Here is a 21,436-nt window from a genome sequence, read left to right as displayed (position 1 = left end):
GACCGATAACCTTGAATTACCCCAGACATTTAAATACTAGATCTCAGCAGCGTTTTCCATCCTGGAGACCGGACTAGAGGAGGCTGTCTTATACGGACATGGATTCAACCTTTGCAGAGCCTGGTTAGGAAGGACTGTGCTCATTTCTATTCCTGAGGTTTATTTGTGTCATGTTCCTAAACGTCCCTCCGCCAATGCAGTCATCCTTCCTCACACAACACACAAGGCTGCTCTTGGCAGGCACAGCACTAAAGAGACGCTAATGCATGCGAATGTTGGTCTGGCCCAGAGGAGCAGCCCGCCTAGAAAGTCAATAGCACCCAAAGCAAATAGATATTCTTGTGCTTGCGTATTTCTTTAAATTCCAGACAGTACGTTTATAACTTGCATAATTAACCAGGGCTACAAAGTTGCCTTCTGAGGAGGCATATTTACCCAGAGAAGTTATGCATATTTCATAGAGAGCCGATGATGTTAGGACACAGTGAACCCTTGCTTTGGCGTCTGGTGTGGAAAGCGTCTGTGTCTTGATCAGTAATTTAACTTTGAGGCAAAACACGTTGCAATAAGAAGACTCTGATACCATGATCCTCATAATTTACACCCAGAGGTCCAAGAAAACACTAATATGTCTTGATAACCTTAAGAAAAGAATTTTAAAAACGGAAACCTGTTTGAACATTGTGAGAACGCTTTTAAAAAGACACCATGCTAGAAGCTGGTTTGATTCTGTGGCCTGTGGTGCAGAGGAAATGGAAGGAGAATGTGGGGGAGAGAGCAAAGAGGGGGCGCAAAGACTGCTGTGCGTGACCACGTGGGACAGCAGGCTCCTTCCTCTGTGGTTCACAGCTGGGACACACAGCAAAGGCAAGACCACGCATTTTAGAGAGGCTTGGAGGTGAAATGTCACAGCGGTCACTGGTGTTAGGAGCCAGTGTGTGGGGGTGCTCACACGTGTGTTCCAAATTACCTTTACAATAAAAGCCACAGATTCTGAACTGACAGCGCTAGCGTTCATGGAAGACTTGAGGAGTCAGGCAGAGCTGTAGCTCTCTATAGCATCTCGTTCTGTGCTGCAGTGTATTTTCTGGGTTTGGAGGAGGTGCAAGGTGAGTGCCTTTTTGGAGCAGAGGCGTTGCTTCAAGACCAACCAGATCCTGCTACTGGGTCTAAAGCTTGTAGCACTCTGAGGCAGGACTGCAAACCGCTGGCTCTGGCAACTGGCCTGGGATCCTTGTACCTTTCTGCTTTGAGGCTTGTTTTGTTTTCTCAAATCAATAGAGACTCAGATTAATAAGGAATCGGCCAGAAGAATAAATTGAGATTCAAATCCAATGGTTTTCAGAGAGTTTCGTTATGTACCATAAATCAGGCCTTGAACTCACTCTGTGACCTGTGAACTCACAGCAATCCTTCTTTGTCTCTCAAGGGCTGAAATTACAAACCAAATTCCAAATCTTACAGTACATTAAGTTCAAGACTCTAATATTCTCTGCTCCCTACACACTCAAAACAGTGTCTGAATTAGCTTTATGTGGTTGCCAGGCAACCTTGGCCAGTGGAGCAGTAAGGAAAGTAAGCCTCACGCAGGGGTGCCAGGGCCCGGAGGTGCCATCTCTGGCACTTACCCCTGGGGATCTTACCTTTGGCACCTGTCTCTCAGATTTGGACAAGCCACGCTCCGTCCTGGTAAAGGGGCCAGAGCTAGAATGGCCGTCCTTGGCCATTTGAAACCCAAGGCAGAGAAGAAAACACCACGGACCACAGCTGGATGGAGGCGAGACGTTGCCTGTGACAAGTGGGCTGCTCCAGCATCTGGAGTCTAGGCTTCTCTTGTTAGGAAAGGATTACAGTCCTGTTAACTAGCTGCCTCTTCTCAAGCGTGCTTCTTGACCCGGACATATGCTGCTCCTCCCAGAAACAAGCAGCTCAGACCCTTGGCCGTGTTCAGGGCAGGGAGATGCAGCTGACAGTGGTCATGCCTGGTTCTCTCTTACAGGTGTTCACCCTGCTGTGGATCGCAGACTGGATGGTCCATCGCTTCTGGAGGAAAGGGAAGGACCCAGACAGTTTCTCCATCCCCTACCTGACGGCGCTGGGTGACCTGCTCGGGACAGCTCTGCTGGCCTTAAGTTTCCATTTTCTCTGGCTTATTGGAGACCGCGATGGCGACGTGGGGGACTAACGGGTCCTCGAAGCTGATGCAGGGCCACCCAGGAGGAGAACACAAGGCAGCCACTGCTGCCCCTCCCGTCCCCAAAGCTCTTCATCAGTCGTGTGACTTACGCCAGGGTCGTCTGCGGTTCACCCTGACTCCATACATGGCCTTAATGTACTTTTTAAGGAATTTGTGCTGGAACCACAGTGAACGGTATTTGTGCTGCTTTTTGTAGAATAAATAATTTGACACAGACATAGATACAAGCTCACACTCTAAAATTACTTAGGAAAGAATATAGGATGTTTACAATGAATCGTGTTGAAACCACAGACCTAGCAGACACGTACTTGACTCTTAAGTTACAGTGCAAGGTTAGAGGCCAGGGAGCTTTAGCCTTCTTTGTCCTAGAGCTGTGTCCCGCTACAAAGATACCGTGACCTGAAGGCACCAGCCCAGCTTCCCTGAGTGTTAACTGTGCCCTCCTCCGTGGGAGCTGAGGTTGCCAATCACCGAGTCCTAAGCTGATTGCATCCGTCCTGCGGAGCTAGCAACAGACTGACTTCTACTCTTGTTTAAAACTGCCCAGTGCCAATGTTCGTTTAATTTCCGTTCTCAGCAGGTAACCCCTGAGGTCGGGGAGAAGGGGCTCACCACGTTACCCCAGCAGGCCTTGGACTTGCAGTTCTCCTGCTTCGGTTCCGTCCGTCCTCCCGATTCTAAAGCACTGGGCCTTTGCTCTTTCGTGGGTTAAAAAGCTTTGATCTGATTTTTCAAAGGCAGTTTTTCAAAGGCAGGTCGTGGGGAATCAGCAGGCAGTAGTCATTGACTTCTCAGGCTTACAGAGTACTTTACTTTGTGTCTCATTAGAATCCAGTCGGCAGTATAGACATAGAGAGGCTCATAGGATCTGACACATGAGACATTTCCAAAGCAGAGACCAGAAATGTCAAGCACTTGCTGTATTGGTCCAGCACAGGCCTGTTTTCTAAATGGGCAATTTTTGTATTCATTTATCCTGTTTCCTTTTTTAAGACTTGGATGAGCAGGCTTTCACTGTGCAACTTGCATAACTGGAAGCTTGCTAGGTAGACCAGGCTGCCCTCAAACTCAAGAGATCTTCCTGCTTCTGAGTCCAAAATGCTGGGATTAAAGACACACACCACCACAACTAGATGAGATTTATTTGCAACTGTGTGTGCGTGTGCATGCGTGCACCCTGTAGGTCAGAGGTGGTTGTGAACACCTGATGTAAATACTAAAAACCAAACAAGTCTTTTGAAAAGACAATATGCATTCCTATCCTCTGATCCATCTCTCCAGCCCCTCAACAGCTAAGTGCTGAGCACCCAGCAATGTCATTTGCTGGGCATTGACAATACAGAACAGGCAGGCAGCCAGGGTCACCATCTTCTGGGCGTTGACAATACAGAACAGGCAGGCAGCCAGGGTCATCATCATGCAGAGTATCTCTCCAGCACAGGGTTTGCAAGACACCAAGAGATCAGTAGCAGATCTATATTCAAACTGATGGGGCCACGGGGGCTTCCGTCCTTTCTCCTCATTGAGCTGGAGTTACAGCCAGAAAACGACACAGAGGACGACCAGGATGAGAAGCAGCACACACAGGTGTGCCAGGGAGTAGTGTGACACTTCTCACCAGAACATTCCATCCCGGTTACGGGTCAGGTCGGCCCTGGTTACACAGGGGATTCTAAGACAGCCTGGGCTACATGGGGTCTGTCTCAAAAAAACAAAACACAAAAACAAAACAAAACAAAAAAACCCAAAACAACAACAAAAAAATTCCAGCAATTATTCCAACCTGGCAATCTCATGAGAATCTCACAAGGGCGCTCTACCACACTTAAAGAAGAAACAACACTAGAAATTTTTTTCCCATCAAGAGTCTAAGACGTTGGGGCTGGAGAGATGGCTCAGCGGTTAAGAGCATTGCCTGCTCTTCCAAAGGTCCTGAGTTCAATTCCCAGCAACCACGTTGTGGCTCACAACCTTCTGTAATAAGGTCTGGTGCCCTCTTCTGACCTGCAGGCATATACGCAGACAGAATATTGTATACATAATAAATAAAAAAAATAAATATTTTTTTTTAAAAAAGAGTCTAAGACGTTAAGGAAAACTCCAGAATGTCACTTTGCTCTTCATGAGTTAACCTTCAGGACTTGGATACACAGCACCGGGCTTGTATTGTGAGAATATAGTACTTGGGGACTTGACCTTTAAAGTCACAGTGAAAAGTGTCTGTGTGTGAGAGGACAAACCCATTTAACCCCTTCGGGGCCTCGGTTTCTCCTTCTGTAACATGGAAACATTGAAGACTTGCTTCCAGTGCAGCTGGAAAGAGCCAACCACACATCTGTCAATCGCTCATGACACCACGACACAAATATACACATAGAACACGTTACTGATAACACTGCTACTACTAATGGCGATGGTGTTTTGTGGATTGGGTAAAATACAGGTGGAAGAGATCAAGAAGATGAAGATTGGTGATCCGCTGGACAGATCTACAGACCACGGGCCCCAAAACCACAAAGCCCATCTAGAAAAGCTGCTGCAGTACTGTGAAACTGGGGTGAAGGAAGGGGCCACCCTGGTATACGGAGGACGACAGGTGCAGCGGTCAGGTAAGAATGTCTCTGGGGAAGTGCCTGGTGCCTGCCCCACCCCCAAAACCCAGAATGGATGGTAATGAACTATGCTTCAGTGCCTCCCCTGCAGAAGAGTGGTGTGTCTGTGTGCACACACACGTGTGCATGTGTGCTTATATGTGTATATGTGCAGTGTGTGCATGTGTGTGTGCGCGCACACGTGTGTGCATGTATGCTTATATGTGTATATGTGCAGTGTGTGCATGTGTGTGTGCGCGCACACGTGTGTGCGCGCACACGTGTGTGCATGTGTGCTTATATGTGTATATGTGCAGTGTGTGCATGTGTGTGTGTGCACACACGTGTGTGCATGTATGCTTATGGATACAGGTGTGGCATATGCGCCAGTGTGTGTATGTATGTGTGTGTATGTGCAGTGTGTGTATGTGTGTGTGCACATCCATGTGTGCCTATATGGGTGAATATGTATATGTGCAGTGTATGTATATACATGTGTATGTGTGTGTGCATATGGGTGCATATGCGTGTAGGTGCGGCATGTGTGTGCCTATGTGTGTGTATATGTGCAGCGTATGGATATACATGTGTGTGTGTACATGTGTTTGTGCACATGGGTGCATATGCGTGTAGGTGCAGTGTGTGTGTGTGTGCTTATGTGTGTGAATATGTTTCTGTGCAGCGTATGTATTTACATGTGTGTGTGTACGTGTTTGTGCACATGGGTGCATATGCGTGTAGGTGCAGTGTGTGCATGCAGGTTTCACCTGCTGTCAAGACGGGGCTTGATATGTTGATCTTCAAAACCAGACAAGTACTGTTTGGACGGTTACTGTACACAGGCTCTTTATTTTAAATAATGGCGAAAGCAAGGAAAATCAAAGTATTTATCCTGTGTTCCCTGGATGAGCTGAGTTTCCAGGAGCCTGAATAGGTGGTACAGGGACATTTCCAGAAAAGAACTGATGTAAATCAAAAGAATAAAAAAGCCGGGTGGTGGTGGCACATGCCTTTAATCCTAGCACTAGGCAGGCAGAGGCAGTCAGATCTCTGAGTGGTAGGCCAGCCTGGTCAACAGAGTGAGTTCTAGGACAGTCAGGGCTACATAGAAAAAAACCTCGTCTTGGGAGAAGGAAAAAAAAGACAGAGTAGAAAAATCACTGCTCTGCAATTCTCTAGATGAAAATCACTGATTCAGGGAGAAAATGGTGGTCCATGGAGACTGGAGTCCTTAGACCAAGGAACTGGGAGCTGGAGAGGGATAAGGCATCTACATCACTGCTGCTCCTGCAGAAGACCTGGGTTGATTCCCAGCACCTACATGGGAGCTCACAGCTGTGACTCCAGTTCCAGAGGACTTCTTGTCTCCGTGGGCACCGAGCGAGAGCACAGTGGGCACGCATGCAGGCGAACATATAATTATTTTTTAAAAAACTTACTGTTTTTATATGTATGTGTGTTGAACCTGTATGTGGGTCTGTGTATCACATGCTCGCTTGGTTATGTGTGTGTTGAGCCTGTATGTGGACCTGTGTATCACATGCTTGGTTATGTGTACGTGTGTTGATCCTGTATGTGGTTCTGTGTATCACATGCTTGCTTGGGGTCTGTGACAGTCAAGAGAGGGTCTCGATCTCCAGGGACTGCAGTTCCAGGTGCCTGTGAGTTGCCACGTGGGGCTGGGAATCAAACCCGGGTCTTCTGGAAGAGCAAGTGCTCTTCACCACTGAGCCATCTCACCAGGCCCCAGTTTTTTTTTTTTTTTAAAGGAATATACGATATAGAAAAACAAATATCACCTAACAAAGCAATGGCAAATTAAAAATTCTAAGATATTCAATGGTACAGCCAGGTAGGGCGGCATACACATTAACTCCAGCACTTGAGAACCTGAGGCAGGATGGAGGTTCAAAACACGCCAGTGGGGAAAAACAACTCAAAGGTGCTGAACTATGAATATATATTAAATACATACTCTTTTACATCCTTAAGCTTTCCACAATAGTCATGTAAAAAAATGAGCATCCAGAAAGGCCCCTGCTACACAGAAGACGGTTCTCTTCTCCTTTAGATAAGCCTGGGGTGGGGGCTGGACTACCTCAGTAAACTGGGGATGAAAACAACATCGTCTGTGGCTGATGCTTCTATTCTTCCTCCCAGGCTTCTTCATGGAACCAACTGTGTTCACAGACGTCGAGGACCACATGTACCTGGCCAAAGAGGAATCCTTCGGGCCTATCATGGTCATTTCTAAGTTTCCAAACGGGTGTGTTCCCTACGCATACTGTGTAACATGGGTTTCAGCGAGATGACTCCTCTGCCTGGTGCTGTCCCTAGAGCATGCAATCAATGGACGTGCAATTCTCCACCCTAAGAGTAAACCAACGGGTTAATAAGTTAGAAGCACCTAAGGGCTGGGAAATAGCTCACTGGATGAAGGGCTTCCTGGGCAAAGGGGAGGGCCGGAGTGCAGATCCTAGCACCCACTTACGAGGGAGGTGTGGCACCATGGCAGATGCAAACTCAGAACTGAGCAGAGAGAGGAACGTCATCCCACAAGCCAATCCAGCCTGACTGGTGAGCTACAGGTTTAATGAGAGACCCTGTCTCAAAAGCTAAGGAGACAGAGTAGCTGCGTTTGGGGAAGACAGGAGAGCTTTGAGGCTGGACAGTTCTGAAGAGGGGTGAACACAAGAAAAAAGGCTCCGAAAAATGGCAGAGGAAGCACACACATGATCCCTGCAGACTAAAAAAGATGATGCTAGTGAAATGGGAAGAGATACTCCCTGACCTGTGTGGAGAGTGGAATACTCTCCCTGCACATTTAATGGTGTTTTCTGCTTCTGGAAACATCTCACAGGGACATCGATGGAGTTCTGCGCCGAGCAAATAACACCGAATATGGTTTGGCCTCTGGGGTTTTCACCAGAGACATCAACAAGGCCATGTACGTGAGTGACAAGCTAGAGGCGGGAACGGTTTTCATCAACACCTACAACAAGACAGACGTGGCCGCCCCTTTCGGCGGAGTGAAGCAGTCCGGCTTTGGGAAGGACTTAGGTGAGTGTGGCTTATTTTGCTCCTGGACATTCACACTGCATCACACAGAAACATTATTTCCAGGCCACCGCACTCCCTTATTATTTTAAAGGGGATCTCCTACACAGCAGTTTACAAAGGACACTGGAATTCTAAAAACCATTAAGTACATTGTAAGACAACGACAACTGTTTGTTTCCGTGCATGGGTACGTGTGTCACGTCGCACATGTGCTCAGAGGAAAACTGTCCATGTTGGTTTCCTTTCACCCCATGGATCCTGGAGATTTAACACAGGCCATGGGGCTTGCTTGAGAAGGGCCTTTCCCTACTCAGAAATCTCTTGGGTCAATTGTTTTAGCTAAAACATGTTTTTAAATCTGACTTTCAGTATGAAGTTGGTTTTGTGGAACTCAGTGGAACCAAGACGACAGTCTGGGGGATCAAAGGAGCTCTGGGGTTGGTCCTCTCTGTGAGTCTTGCAGAGTCACGGAGATAAGCAGGGTCTCCTGGGCACGTAGGGCTTCTAGGCACAGAGAACACACGATGCTGGACTCAGTTCACGGTGAGCGATTGTCCTGCCATCTCTCAAGCCACAGCTCACTCTGGATGCTGAGGTAGTGCTGGGCCCTCGTGGAAGACTTTACCTGATGAGCACAACTGAGGAAACCCAGCAGGAAGCTGCTAGGATGCCATTGTTCCGATCAGGGGAACCAGGCCCAGAACAGGGGGATGAGGTGCCCAGTTCCACACAGACAGGCCAAGACAGAGAAGTAAAAGTCAGCCAGTCTGCCTGCAGATCTCACCTCCTACTCTGTAGTCCTCCATGGCTTAAAAATATCAAGTGTAAAAATACACCTTAGGAAGGGAGAGCATGGTATGGTGGTTCGTGCCGACAATCCAGCACTTAGGAGCACAGGAGACAAAAGGACCAGTTCAAGAGCATCGTTGGCCAAATAGCAAATTTGAAAGCAGCCTACGCTATGTGAATCTCAAAACACTCTGAAATAAAAATACTTGATTTGCTGAAACTTCCCTGCAAATTTGGCTCATTTAAGGCATTAGATTCTGTTTCCTAGAGATTTTTGACAATGTATTTATAGGAATAAAAAGTGGTTTGGGTCTAAGACACAGTTGCAGGTTTTCTTGGAAAGTTTTTGTCACAGAAGAAGCCAATTCTGTTTGTTCTCTGACAGTGTAACCTACAGCTAAAGGCTTGTTTGACTATAAAACAAAACAAAATTCCTCACGGTACCAACACGACTGAAGGCTCCTTGGCTCAATGTAGTCTCAATCTCGGCAATTGTGGGTTATACTTACCTAGGGGCTGTAAAATATCTGATCTGATTGCTCTGGAGAAGGCTGGGAACAAGTTTGCTCTAATGAGGGAACAAGTTTGGCAGCTCTCTCTCCAACAAGCAAAGGAAGCTGCACTTCCATTCCCCTCTCAGTGACTGCCCCCAAGCTTCCGTCCCTGTACTCAACTCTGCTTTATTTAATGCACCTGAACAAACAGCACCCTGGTCACAGGACCGCAAAACGAAGAAACAGTTCATAAAGCAGGGAACAGGAGGAAGGTTAGGGCTGAAGCTCACCAACCAACGCGCCAATCCCTGAAGGGCCTGGTAGGCTACTCTAGCCCTCACTACTCATAACAGTCTATGATCTGCTAGCATCCACACTGTGAGGACTGTTAGCCATGCCTAAGGTCAGGGTCTTGCCCTAACTTACTTCAAGGCTCTCGAACATCTCGTGTGAACCTGAGGAGCACAGGTCTAGGCCACAAGTTCTTACCCATCCTTGTGTGTGTTCTACTGCCTAATCTTCTCTTCCCCCAGGTGAGGAAGCCCTGAATGAATACCTCAAAACCAAAACAGTGACACTGGAGTATTAGAGCAACGCTAGCATCAGGAAGCCATTGACCAACAGTCGCTGATGAACAAGGAACGATCTGGGAGCCACAAAAATATACAGAAGGACCAAAGAAGACCAAAAAGAAGATTGCGCCACTTGTGCGGCCATTTGCCCGAGTATTGGGTCTCTTGGGGAGCATTTGCACAAGGACCTCAGTAAATTCCAGTACGCATCTTTCCTATCACAGAGTGTCTTACCTCCGTCAGGTTTTAACAACGTTGGTTATTGTTGGTATTTCTAAGTGTGGGAGTCTGCTATCTCTCGGGAAGAACTATTCTCTTCAAGGCCTTCCTTCCTCACTCAGCTATAATATATAGGACTTCTGGGTCTCTAATCCCTGAGCCATACATACAGGATACCAACAATTATTTCTTTACTTTTGCTATCAAAGAACAGGCTATCCCCATAGAATGTGATGGCTGTCCTTTTCATTCCCATAGTAAAGTGATCTTGGTGCCTTTGACTATTCTGTTGCCCATCATGACATGACAAATGAGCACCCAGGAAAACTTCCTCCAGAACTACCAGCCTGGTACAAAGTTAAGTTCTGAGGACACCAAAATTACTGACATTGTCTTTGGTTCTATAATTTAAACCCCAGTAAACATCTTTCTAAGCGAATTTTGGGAGGTAAACAGCGTGAGACAGCCAATCTTAGTCATAATAGACTGCCTTACTGTCTGGCTTGGAAAAAATGACCCACCTTCTCTGAGCTTTCTATGTCTTACTTGTAAAGAGGGGATCGCAGTGCCTTCTCACAGCTCTGCCTACAAGGACTCCGTGCAATAAGCAACGCCCCACCACGGTGCTTCACTTGAAATACTCAATTGAAGTCTTTCTTTCTGTCACTATTTTAGAAGTAGTAAGTTAACTGGCTGCACGAGGGAACTTCTTAGAAGGCTCACTAATCAGTGAAGCTAACTGGTGGGTAAATGAACTACCTACACTTCTCAGTCATCAGTGCTTGGATCCTCTTCCCGCCCATTCTCCTCACCTATGGCATGCGACAGTACATGCCAACACGTCACATACAGCACAATGCGACAACTGTCGTGCCGTAAAAAACGGTGCTCATTTGCAATAGTTCACGTCTGTAACGCCAGACTCAGGAGGCCAGGACAGGATGACCGCTGTCACTTGAGGTCATCTGGACTATGCAGAAAGCTCGAGGCCAGTCTGGGTATCAGAAACAGTAACAAAAGCCAGTCTTTAAAATGTCAATGGCATCAGGGAAAGCATCACCCTCTCCGTGGCTTTCCTCCTAGCTGCCTACTCACCTCCTCATGGGACACTCTTGAGTCCCACTCTTTTACCTGTTGGCTCTGCTGCTCGCTGGCTGTGGGATGTCAGGCAGGTTGGCGACCTCAAGTCTCTATGGCTTCATTTGGTGTATGAAAGACGGTGATGAACGAACGCCATGACTTACTTGGATAGTGATGGCCTGCATTTGCCCAGCATCTGCATGACATCATTGAAGAGCTGGCCGCTGCTCCTGTGTGGTGCTCACGTTGTATCCCGCTGTGACACGGGTTAAACTACTGCTTCTGACATGTAACCAGATGATGGGAGACTTCCTGGTCACAGAAGGTGGCCACATCAGTTAGCTTCACTTACATCTTTCTTTTGAAGTGCAACTTCAATGAACACTCCTTCTCCGGCATGGCAGACACTCCTGAGAAGTGCTCGCTCCTTAGAAGACTATACAGGGGTGTGTACGAATAACAGGAGAGGCAGAAAACGTTCCCAAGGAAAGACCCTAGCTTGACCAACGCAGCAAATACTGCCTTCCAGCACGTTTTATTACACTACATTCCATTATAGCAGTTAACCCATTCAATCTTGCCAGATGATGGTGAACGAAGCTGTTCTTTACCTGTGCCCATACACGACATCATCTTACAGAATATTGTGTCTCTGCTTCCTCCCCAGTTGTGGTCCTTTTCAAAGTCTGTCAGCCTTGAATCTCTCCTCAGAACCTAAAGGTTTGTTTAAAATAAAACTCAGTGTACTTACTACATCCCATGCACCTCAGTCCTCTGACTTCACCTCTGTTGACTTCTCTATGTTCTGTCTGTCCTGGATGCTCTGATGTTCCTGACACACCAAACCTGCCCACCTCGGGGCTGCTGAAGACATTGCTTCCTTATGCTACCACGGTGATGGTAATAGTTTTTTTTTTTAATATTTATTTATTATGCATACAATATTCTGTCTGTGTGTATGTTTAAAGGCCAGAAGAGGGCACCAGACCTCATTACAGATGGTTGTGAGCCACCATTTGCTGGGAATTGAACTCAGGACCTTTGGAAGAGCAGGCAGTGCTCTTAACCGCTGAGCCATCTCTCCAGCCCTGATGGTAATAGTTTTTGTTGGGGGGTGAGCACATGGCCCTCGACGTATAAATATCCTCTTAGAGCTGACTTTGACTTACCAGGTTGCTTCAATGAACGTGGAGCTGGGTAGAAAAGCAATTGAAAAGTCAGGCCTACAGCTGCACACCTCTGCCTCCTGCAGAACTCTTCTGGCTGGTCATAGCTCCCTGCCGCCGCAGACTGAGGTTTGGACAAGAATCGTGTTCCATGACAGCTCTTACCGCTCTGTCATCCTGTGCTTCCCTCTGTGTTCCTTCTAAAGTGCTCGGCACAACCCGGTCTGTACCAACCAGCTCAGTGCAGACAACCTCCGAGAAGAAGTGCCGGCTTTGTTCAGTGCTGTATCTCCTGTGCCTAAGATGTTGGAGAGCTCAAGAAACATCGGCTTTCCAGCTGAGGGGTCAGGTGACCTGCCTAAAACACACAGCTGTTGAGTATTTGTGCAGTGACCTCATGGTCTTAACCATGGGATTTTTACTCCTAATGCCTGCAATAGGGCATGGAGACTGGGGAGAGGAATACAAATAATGACTTCACAAACTAAAAATAAAAAACCACAAGAGCTTTTCCAGAAGTGGTTAGGATGAGGGGGAATGAGCCGAACCTGCTGCTCCATACTAACATCCCATGAGAGTGGGAGACAGGGGAAGCCAAGGGTTCACGGAGCAGCGGAAGGCAGGTGAGAATGGCTCATGGGAAGGGCACTATTACTGCTCTTGCGAGGACACTCTTAAAAATTCACTTCCGTATCAAATGATGTTTTTTTAGAAAAGACGCAATTTTCTTCCCAATCAGGTTCCAAAAACACAAAAGGAGCTAAGAGCGACTGAGAAGATAGGTAAGGTGGCTCATGCCTTTAATCCCAGCCCTTTAGGAGGCAGGGGTAGGCCTGGGCTAGTAGGGGCCGCAAGGTCAGCCAAGACTACACAGTGGGACCCTGACTCAAAGACAAAGAAAATTAAAAAAAAAGGGGGAGCATAGTGATTGTGAGGGATTTTCATCCTGACATACTCAAGTGAACCTTCAATAGTAATATAATCATGTGAAAACCACATGAAGCTCACTCAGCATCAGTTCCTTTTCACAGAAATGAACACACACCTGAGACTGCTGTGTTCACTGATACACTGGTCAATTGAACGTTAACTGATCACGTCCATTTTCAATCAGCGAGGCCATAATCACTCATGTCAATAAACACGTCTTTGTACGGTTTGGTGACTGTAATCCAAGGTGTCGACTCATTGTAAAATTGCTTGTGTGATGGATGTCACAACACATCCTACTGAGTAACTTGCTTTAGGAGCCAATGATATGGCTCTAGAGACAAAAGCTCTTGGTGTCAAACTTAACATCCTAAGTTCCAGCCCTGGAGTCCACATGACTGAGAAAGAGAACTGACTCCTACATGTTGACCTTCCTTTGACCTCTGCCCTGCACTTTGTATCTATACGCACAATGAAGAAATAATATTGTTTTATTTTCTGTTTTGTTTTTCGAGAAGGGTTTCTAGCTGTCCTGGAACTCACTCTGTAGACAAGGCTGGTCTTGAACTCTCAGAGATCCTCCTGCCTCCGCCTCCTGAATGCTGGGACTAAAGGTATGCGCCACCACAACCTGGCTAAGAAATATGATTTTTTAAAGAATTTGTGTCCTTAGGACTGGAGAGACAGAGGGACAAAGGTCTTGAGTTCAAGGCCACTAAAAAACACGTAATGCCACAAATACACAAATAAAAACTCGTGGCCAAAGTTACACTGACGAGGAAATTTCCTCAGAAGGCAAGTCTTGGGTCAAATACACAATGACCGTGTTTCCCAAGACGTCTGCTGCCGTTCACACAGGACCCAACAACTCGGCTTTTCCCGAGCGCTGCTCTATGCACCATGCCTAGAGACCCTAAGTTCTTACAGTACCTCTACAGGGGAACAGATCCCAGCTGACCGCTGGTAACAGTGGAGCGGCTGGGCTGGAATTGGGTCAGAGTTTGTGTTCATGGCATAGTGATGCCAAGGCCTGATGGCTCACGTTAAATGTGGAAACACTGCCGGCAGGGACAGTGAGGAAACGCAACCCACTGCCAGGCCGGGAGTCAGAGCAGCAGGTTGTCCTGTGCATGGCCACTCGAGGCAGCAACGTTTGACTTGCCCTCCTCTCCCTCCCTCCCTCTGTCACCTGCTGGGTCTCCCTGCCACCTCTTAGACAGTTCCAGGAAAGACCCTAAGACACTACAGTATCCCTGCACTTCCTGCTTGGAAGGTTCATCTCACACACCCTGTTCTGACACTAATGGACATGAAGGCTCTGTGACAAGATGGAGGGGAATCCACAGATGAGAGTCTCCTAGCAATGCGTTCTGTTTTCTTCAGAACTGTGAGTCAGGAAATGAACCAATGTTTAAGCTCAAGTAATTTATTGACACAAAATAGAAAGAAGAGTTTATTGACACGATATATTCCAAATAAAGGCTCTGTACCAGACACTGGGAGACACAGAGAGGGCCTCATAACAGCAGTGGACACACAGGGTACACTCCAATACAGCAATACACACAATATGCGGTCTGGTTACACAATTAAATTAACAATTGAACATGACAATTCGGTACAAAAGTCATTGACATGCTGTTTTCTAACTCCCTTTCCACAGACCACAGAACAGTTCAAAAAGCACTTTTAAAAAAACAGTGCAACCTTCCTTTATCCCAATCCTCCTGGAACCACAATTCTTAGTTAAGGGAGCCACTTTAGGGTGGGCAAGAGACTTGACCCTAGAGGGGCTCCCAGGTGCCCAAGCTGAGGTCCCCAGTTAGTTCCTTGGGCAGCTGAGGATAGGGAACCTGAAATGACGCTATCCTAGAGCAATACTAATGAATATTTTGCATATCATCATAGAACCTTCATCTGGTGATGGATGGAGATAGAGACAGAGACCCACACTGGAGCACTGGACTGAGCTCCCAAGGTCCCAATGAGGAGCAGAAGGAGGGAGAACATGAGCAAAGAAGTCGGGACCACAAGGGGTGCACCCACCGAGACAGTGGAGCTGATCTATTGGGAGCTCACCAAGGCCAGCTGGACTGTGACTGAAAAAGCATGGGTTAAAACTGGACTCTCTGAACATGGCGAACAATGAGGGCTGATGAGAAGCCAAGGACAATGACACTGAGTTTTGACCCTACTGCGTGTACTGGCTTTGTGGGAGCCCAGCCGGTTTGGATACTCACCTTCCTAGACCTGGATGGAGGGGGGAGGACCTAGGACTTACCACAGGGCAGGGAACCCTGATTGCTCTTTGGACTGGAGAGGGAGGAGGAGAGGAGTGGGAGGAGGGAGAGAAGGGTGGGAGGAGGGGGAGGGAAATGGGAGGCTGGGAGGAGGTGGAAACTTGTTTTTTTTTTTTTCTTCTCCTTTTCTCAATAAAAAAAAATCAAACATATAAAAAAATAAAAAAAAACAAAAAAACAGTGCAACAACCACCACACAGTAATATACACAAATATGAAATTAATAACTGAAGAAGGGTTTGTACACATGCGCACTGAAAGCACTTTGGGCAGTAACTAATACAGGATGGACTGGGGGAGAATGAGCCAGTCTCTTCTACCAAGTCCGTAAGAAATGCAAACAGCTTTTGAGCTGATGACACAGAAACTCACTGCAAACTAATGCTCCCCGATCTCCAAGACGCAGGATCTGGCTTTCATGTCCAAGTTCCTGTTTCCACTGATGTCTGATACATCATCGAGTAATGTGGACTTTCACATTTTCAAGTTTCGAACGTGTACCCTGGGTTTTCTAGACTTTTGAAGTCTCCTTCTGTGAAGTTTTACTTTTTTTCCTTTCTGATTTCAGACTTATATGGGGGGGGGGAGGTGATCTCAATTGTTATTTAAACCTGATAACAATTTAGTACTATGCCCTTATAATTTTATTCTTGTGCATTGAAAATCTTCAAGGTGTATATACACATCAAAAATTAAATACATACACATACATATATAAACATACATACATACGACTATGACCTTTGTATAACAGGATGTTAAATATAACGTTTTGGAAACAGCCTGTCCTGAAGAGTCCACTCACATTCACACTGACTTGGGGTAACATAGCCATCATAGCGAGTTTTCACTTTCCCTGACCCATGCACATGTGGGCAGCACTAACTGGACTCAACAGGCTACATATACACAAATACAAATGAAATGTTAGAGAAGGGAGGACGATCTGGGGTTGGATATAATCTAAATAATTTGTATACATGAAATTGTCAATGAATGAAAAATATTCTAAAGTTTCTTTATTGTTTCCCCCCTCATCTCTTACAAGACAGTACATTTAACTGGTGGACACCATTATTATGGAGGAAGCAGCCCAGGCAGGGTAACGGAACAGTGACAACCTAAGACACAAGCCCAGGCATACCTCGGCTAACAGGACAACAGAAGATCCTCTGCTGGACATACCACAGGCAAAGACCTGCAAATACGAACTGGAGAAACAATAGCAAATGTAGTAAGAGGAAAACATTAGCTCACACACAAAGGCAGGAAAAATCAGAGGAAGAAGCACCTCCACCTTCCTTCTTCCCTGGTTTGGACCCGGTGTCTGTGTTCTTCTACTGTTTAGAATGGGGGGTGTTTGTGGTTATTTCTTCTGAAACACTGGCTGCGACCGTGTATGCCCAGGGTAAGGGAGAGGACCACTGGAAAAAACCCACAAAACTACAAATCGAGCGATCAGAAGGGCACTTTTTAGTACAAGAGCTCCTAAGCAATTTTTCTCTACTCCAACCACCAAACCGCATTTTATCTTCATTAATAGAAGGCTACCATCTAGTGGTTTCTGGGCATGCAGAATGACCTTGGTAACTCTGAATGTCCGTGTCTTAGGTTTTCTATTGCTGTGAAGAGAAACCATGACCACGGTGACTTACACAGGAAAACTAAGTGGGACTGTCTTACAGTCTGGAGGTTCAGTCCATTACGAAGCATGGTAAGTGTGCAGGCATGAGATGCTGGAGAAAGAGCAGAGATCCACAGACACTGGAAGAGGAGAAAAACTGGACCGAGTGTGAGCATGTAAGACCTCAAAGCCCACACCCACAGAGACACACTTCCTCCAACAAGGGCACATGTCCTGATCGTACCACACCCTATGAGCCAGCTGTACAATATTTTCTGGTGGTTAACATTGTTTTAAGTCCTTGAATTACTGAATGACAGCAAAAACCATCTTTTGCTTGTGAGCCTCCAGTTTATGGAAATATACCGTCAGCTAATTTGACTAACATGGAATGAATGTTCCTTCCTGGAACATTGGGGCTATTCTTCAAAGTGTCTACTGTTGCAAAAAATTTTATTTGCCTCTGCTGATCATGAAAAAACAAGGTCACGAGACAAAGAGCTGATGCACTACTGTACAAACATCCTTCCATGCTCAGGATAACCAAGTTACCTTCAAGACATCTATTGCAAATGTTAAGCTCTTCTTAAAGACCTCCAAAACGTAATTTTACTTGGCTCATCCCAACATTCACCTGATCTACTGATGGGGAATCTTTGTCAACCAATTATCTCTAACAGGTGGGACCAAGCCAGGTGGCGGTGGTGCACGCCTTTAATCCCAGCACTCGGTAGGCAGATGTAGTCAAATCTCTGTGAATTCGAGGCCAACTTGGCCTACAGCAGCTGGCCGTAGGACAGGCTCTAAAGCTACAGAGAAACCTTGTGTTGAAAAACCACATACACAAAAAAAGAGGTGGGACTAAGGGTGTGGCTTTCTGAAACGCGGAGAAAAAAAACCAGCACTATGTACCATCTCTCTGTGTGGTCCCCTCGCCACACAGCTGAGCTTGGACTTCTCGCTCCTGTTTCATGAGTTTCCCCCTCATAATGAATAAAAATACAATTGTTTTATCTTTTAGCTAGCCTGGTTATTGCAAGGACCAAGATAATTCAACAGTTGGTGAGCAATGTGGGGCTTGGGTCTCCAGCTGACGTGAGGCTCTGCATGGTGCATTTAAAGACAGAATTGCTGTGTGGCGGCCCTGAATAGCGCTAGACGCGGACACATCTACAATCTATGCCACCAGCAACTGAGCGGCTGGCTTCTGGGTCCAGGTTTCCCGGCCCACCAGCTTCCCTGTCAGCATTGCTGCCTTGCTGTCCTTGTATGCCTGCTGACCAGTCAGGGACCTCCGCAGAGCGCATTCTCAGTGACTAACACTGAATAACTGTTTTTAGTCTGAGCATCTTTCAGTATTTACTGCTAAAACCAGGTTTGAGCCAGCCACGCGGCTTCAGCTGTGTCGTGACACCTACTGGCTGGTAACTGGTACTGGTTCGGGGGATAAGAGCACTAACTTCTCTGTCAGAAAGCCCGGCACAGACACTGCCCAACAGGTACCAGCCACAGTGGCCAGGGGGTGAGTCTCAGAGACGGCCATGGTGATGGTCTCAGGGAAGCGAGCCAGGCTCTGCAGAATCTCTGGACACGGGCGGGGAGTAGCGCCACACAGGCGCCGATGTCCTGGAAGGCCAGGTAGAAGCCCTTCCAGGTGAGCGGCCTCGCCGATGCGCTCCACCACGTTCAGCTTGACATTGCGAGCCTCAAAGTCGCTGCTGACTGTGATCTCATCTGGGGCTATGGTGTCGATCTTGGTGAACTGGTGCTTCTGGAAATTGGTGCCATAGTCCACATCCGACTCGGCGTAGTAGAGGTTGAAGGTCTCTTTACAGGAGCTGGCGCCTCCCGGGAAGCTGTTGCAGTCTCGCACAGTGAACTTGAGCTCAATGATTTGCCATAAGGGTGTGTGAGCCAGCCGAGTTCTCCTTCCATTGCTGTGAAGTCCAACAAAACAATTTCCTTTCCCTGTGTCGCTGTGACTGCCATCGCGCTACCCCACAGCAGCGCAAGGCAGAAGCCGGTTGCCCGGAGCTCCATGCCGCGCCTCTCGTTTCCCGCAATCTCTGCTCTACCGCTGGTCCGTTATGTGCCTCCTGGAAAAGACGTTTCTTCATCTTTCGATCTTGAGGGATTTTCTGGAGGCAAGAATCTACAAAGTTGTGATTATTTAATCAGACCAGTGATGCCGTTGGTATGGTTGCGTGATGGGACACTTGAGGTGGAGACGGTGGATCCGATGCTCTTGTTCTAGGATAACAGAACTATTAGACATCATTGTATGGTCTCCCTCCATCGTGTCAAGCTCACTCTTGTCATCCGAGGTATCTGGAAGACTGTTAACACTGCTGCTTTGGCTGCAGGCACTGATACACATACTGGGAATAGACTGATTACTTCCAACACTATTCACTGTTCCTGTTCTCCACAATGCTGCGGTTTTTCTCCGTTTATTGAAGCAGCTTCTTTGACCCTGGCCCGACTGCTGAGTCCTTCACGGGGACGTTGCTGCTGTGTTCTGCTCGGTGCCCACTTCAGTTTCGCAGGCCCCAGCTGAACCTGTTTGACACTTGGCGTGTAGTGTTTTCGCCATCTGGCACTTTTGAACTTTGCTCAGAGGGTAACACACTGGTGGATTCCTTTGGGGCAACAAGCTCAGTTTGGCTCTTGCAGGCCTCCTCAGTCCCTACTTTGAGGGGGGCTATTCCTTCCCCCTCAGAGCTGTGTGCTCAGCCTCTCCTTCGTCTTGACTTTCCGGGGAGACGACCTTTTGGTGGTGGGCTTGACTTGAGGGGGCGGTTCCATGACAGTGAGAAGCTCCCCCCTTTTTTGTTTTTTTGTTTGGGATGTATAATCTGCCCTAGACTAAAATGCCGCCCCGAGCTCACATTTCAAGAGAAGGTTGCGGTTTTACAAGCATTAGCCGCTTTGGAGAATGGCGATTCACCCCAAGTATAGTTATCTGTCCTAAAAGGCCAGTAGGTTTGTTCCTTGCATAGCCTTTGCACTCTCAGGGAGAAATTCTCCATTGCACTGAGGAAGGTATGCATTTTTTACTCTGAGTACTGCCTTTGCACCTCCCAGGAGTTTATTCCATTGCACGGGAGAAGGAGTACCAGGAGTTTTGGGCCTCCTTTGATCGGTCCTCGCATCATGAGGTGAGGAACTGAACGGGAGTAAGACCTTCTCACTGGCCTACAGAGAAAAACAGAAAGGGGGAACTGCTGGGAGCCGATTTGAATAGCTGCCATTACAAGATGGCATTTGGCCCCAGCCTTGCTTGATAGATAACTCCATATTAGGGTTGCAGTTCTTCCACCGGAAAACAGGGTGAGTTGTTGTGATCTAGCTGCCCACACTTCCCCTGACCGGCAGGGGAACATCCTGGTCTGTAATTGACAGGGATGTTCCCCTGCTTTCTTTCCTGCCAGTGGGTCTCCAGAAAAATAGTTAAAGTATCAAAGTATCAAAAGTTGCTAGGCAGACTCCCTATATAAGCAGCTATAGTTCAGAGCCCCTTGCCCCTTGCTTTCTGCTCTCCCTACAACCAAGAGGCTCCAATAAAGCGTGATTTGAGAAGAATCCTCGTCTGGTGGCTGTTCCTTCCTGCTGGTCAGGGAGCTCGCCGCAGTAACAGAAAGCAGAAAATTCCAGGGTCGCCTGGAAAAGGAAGCTGGTATTTCTGTTGTACCCCGAAGATTTTGGGTTGAGGCTTGGCCTGTTCATGAATCTAGCATAGCTCTCCAAGGTGTAGGCACTGAGCACGCTCCATTGCCAAGTTTGTATCTGCTCCCCTGGAAGGATGAGGGAGACATTCCAGCCTCTTTCAGCCGTACTTATTGCCTCACATCCTATTACCCCATGGAAGAGGAATGTGCTGGAAGGCATGGGGGCGATGCTCACCGCTCAGCTAGTGAGAAGTTGCTAGAAAAACCCAGTGATTTTTGCCACAACGAAGGCCTAGGGAGGAGATTACAGGGTATTCTCAACCTGTGACAGAAAAGACTCATGTGGCTCGCCAGTCAGGAAATCACGTGTGACTGGGGCATTTTTAGCAGGGGCCACTGCTAAGCAGCCTTCGACCAGTGCACCCACTCCTATCTCATGGCGGGGTGGTGGACCCGTCTAGGTTGAGCAGGGACTCTTCCTGAAGCTCGTCGCCAGTGCACTAACTGAACAATCCTTGCAGAAAACACCTGTCAACTACGTAGACTGCTCTCAGCCTTTAAGGCTACTCACCTTCCCCACGGACCCACAGGGCATTCTGGCGAGTGGGGCCCATACTCTGGGTACACTCGCAGGCTTCACCCTCCAACAGTAGTGGCTTCCCTAAGGCTCTCATTGTCCTTCTGTTTACAGCGGCCAAACTCAGTGTCCAGCAGTTTGGCAAGGAGCCTGATTTAATAGTGAC

The 21,436-nt window shown here is 47.4% G+C and overlaps 3 protein-coding genes across 5 annotated transcripts in view; 2 read left to right on the top strand and 1 right to left on the bottom strand.

Moving 5' to 3' along the window:
* Positions 1–2,417, top strand: part of LOC121457671 (solute carrier family 41 member 2) — a 71,911-nt gene extending 69,494 nt beyond the window's left edge. For all 3 annotated transcript variants that reach the window (XM_041666600.1, XM_041666594.1, XM_041666606.1), the window contains exon 11: positions 2,000–2,417. In XM_041666600.1, the coding sequence (XP_041522534.1) occupies positions 2,000–2,185 (186 nt within the window). In that variant the 3' untranslated portion in view covers positions 2,186–2,417. The remainder of the gene's footprint in view (positions 1–1,999) is intronic.
* On the top strand, positions 2,235–11,892 carry LOC121457692 (mitochondrial 10-formyltetrahydrofolate dehydrogenase-like). Its single transcript, XM_041666616.1, has 5 exons — positions 2,235–2,371; positions 4,644–4,809; positions 6,952–7,057; positions 7,652–7,851; positions 9,668–11,892. Exons 2-5 carry the CDS (start codon positions 4,662–4,664, stop codon positions 9,721–9,723), a joined length of 510 nt encoding a protein of 169 aa, XP_041522550.1. The 5' UTR covers positions 2,235–2,371; positions 4,644–4,661; the 3' UTR covers positions 9,724–11,892.
* Positions 11,893–20,705: 8,813 nt separating this feature from the next.
* Positions 20,706–21,436, bottom strand: part of LOC121455764 (uncharacterized protein C12orf45 homolog) — a 36,018-nt gene continuing 35,287 nt past the window's right edge. The window contains exon 5 of the mRNA XM_041663443.1: positions 20,706–20,819. The gene's annotated coding sequence lies outside the window, so the exon portion shown is untranslated. The remainder of the gene's footprint in view (positions 20,820–21,436) is intronic.

The sequence above is a fragment of the Microtus oregoni genome, unplaced genomic scaffold (assembly GCF_018167655.1).
Source record: "Microtus oregoni isolate MIOR12 unplaced genomic scaffold, Mior012 000001F_ref0000356, whole genome shotgun sequence".
Classification (NCBI taxonomy): domain Eukaryota; kingdom Metazoa; phylum Chordata; class Mammalia; order Rodentia; family Cricetidae; genus Microtus; species Microtus oregoni.
The sequence above is the reverse complement of the archived record's forward strand: the minus strand, read 5'-3'. Positions and strand labels throughout refer to the sequence as shown.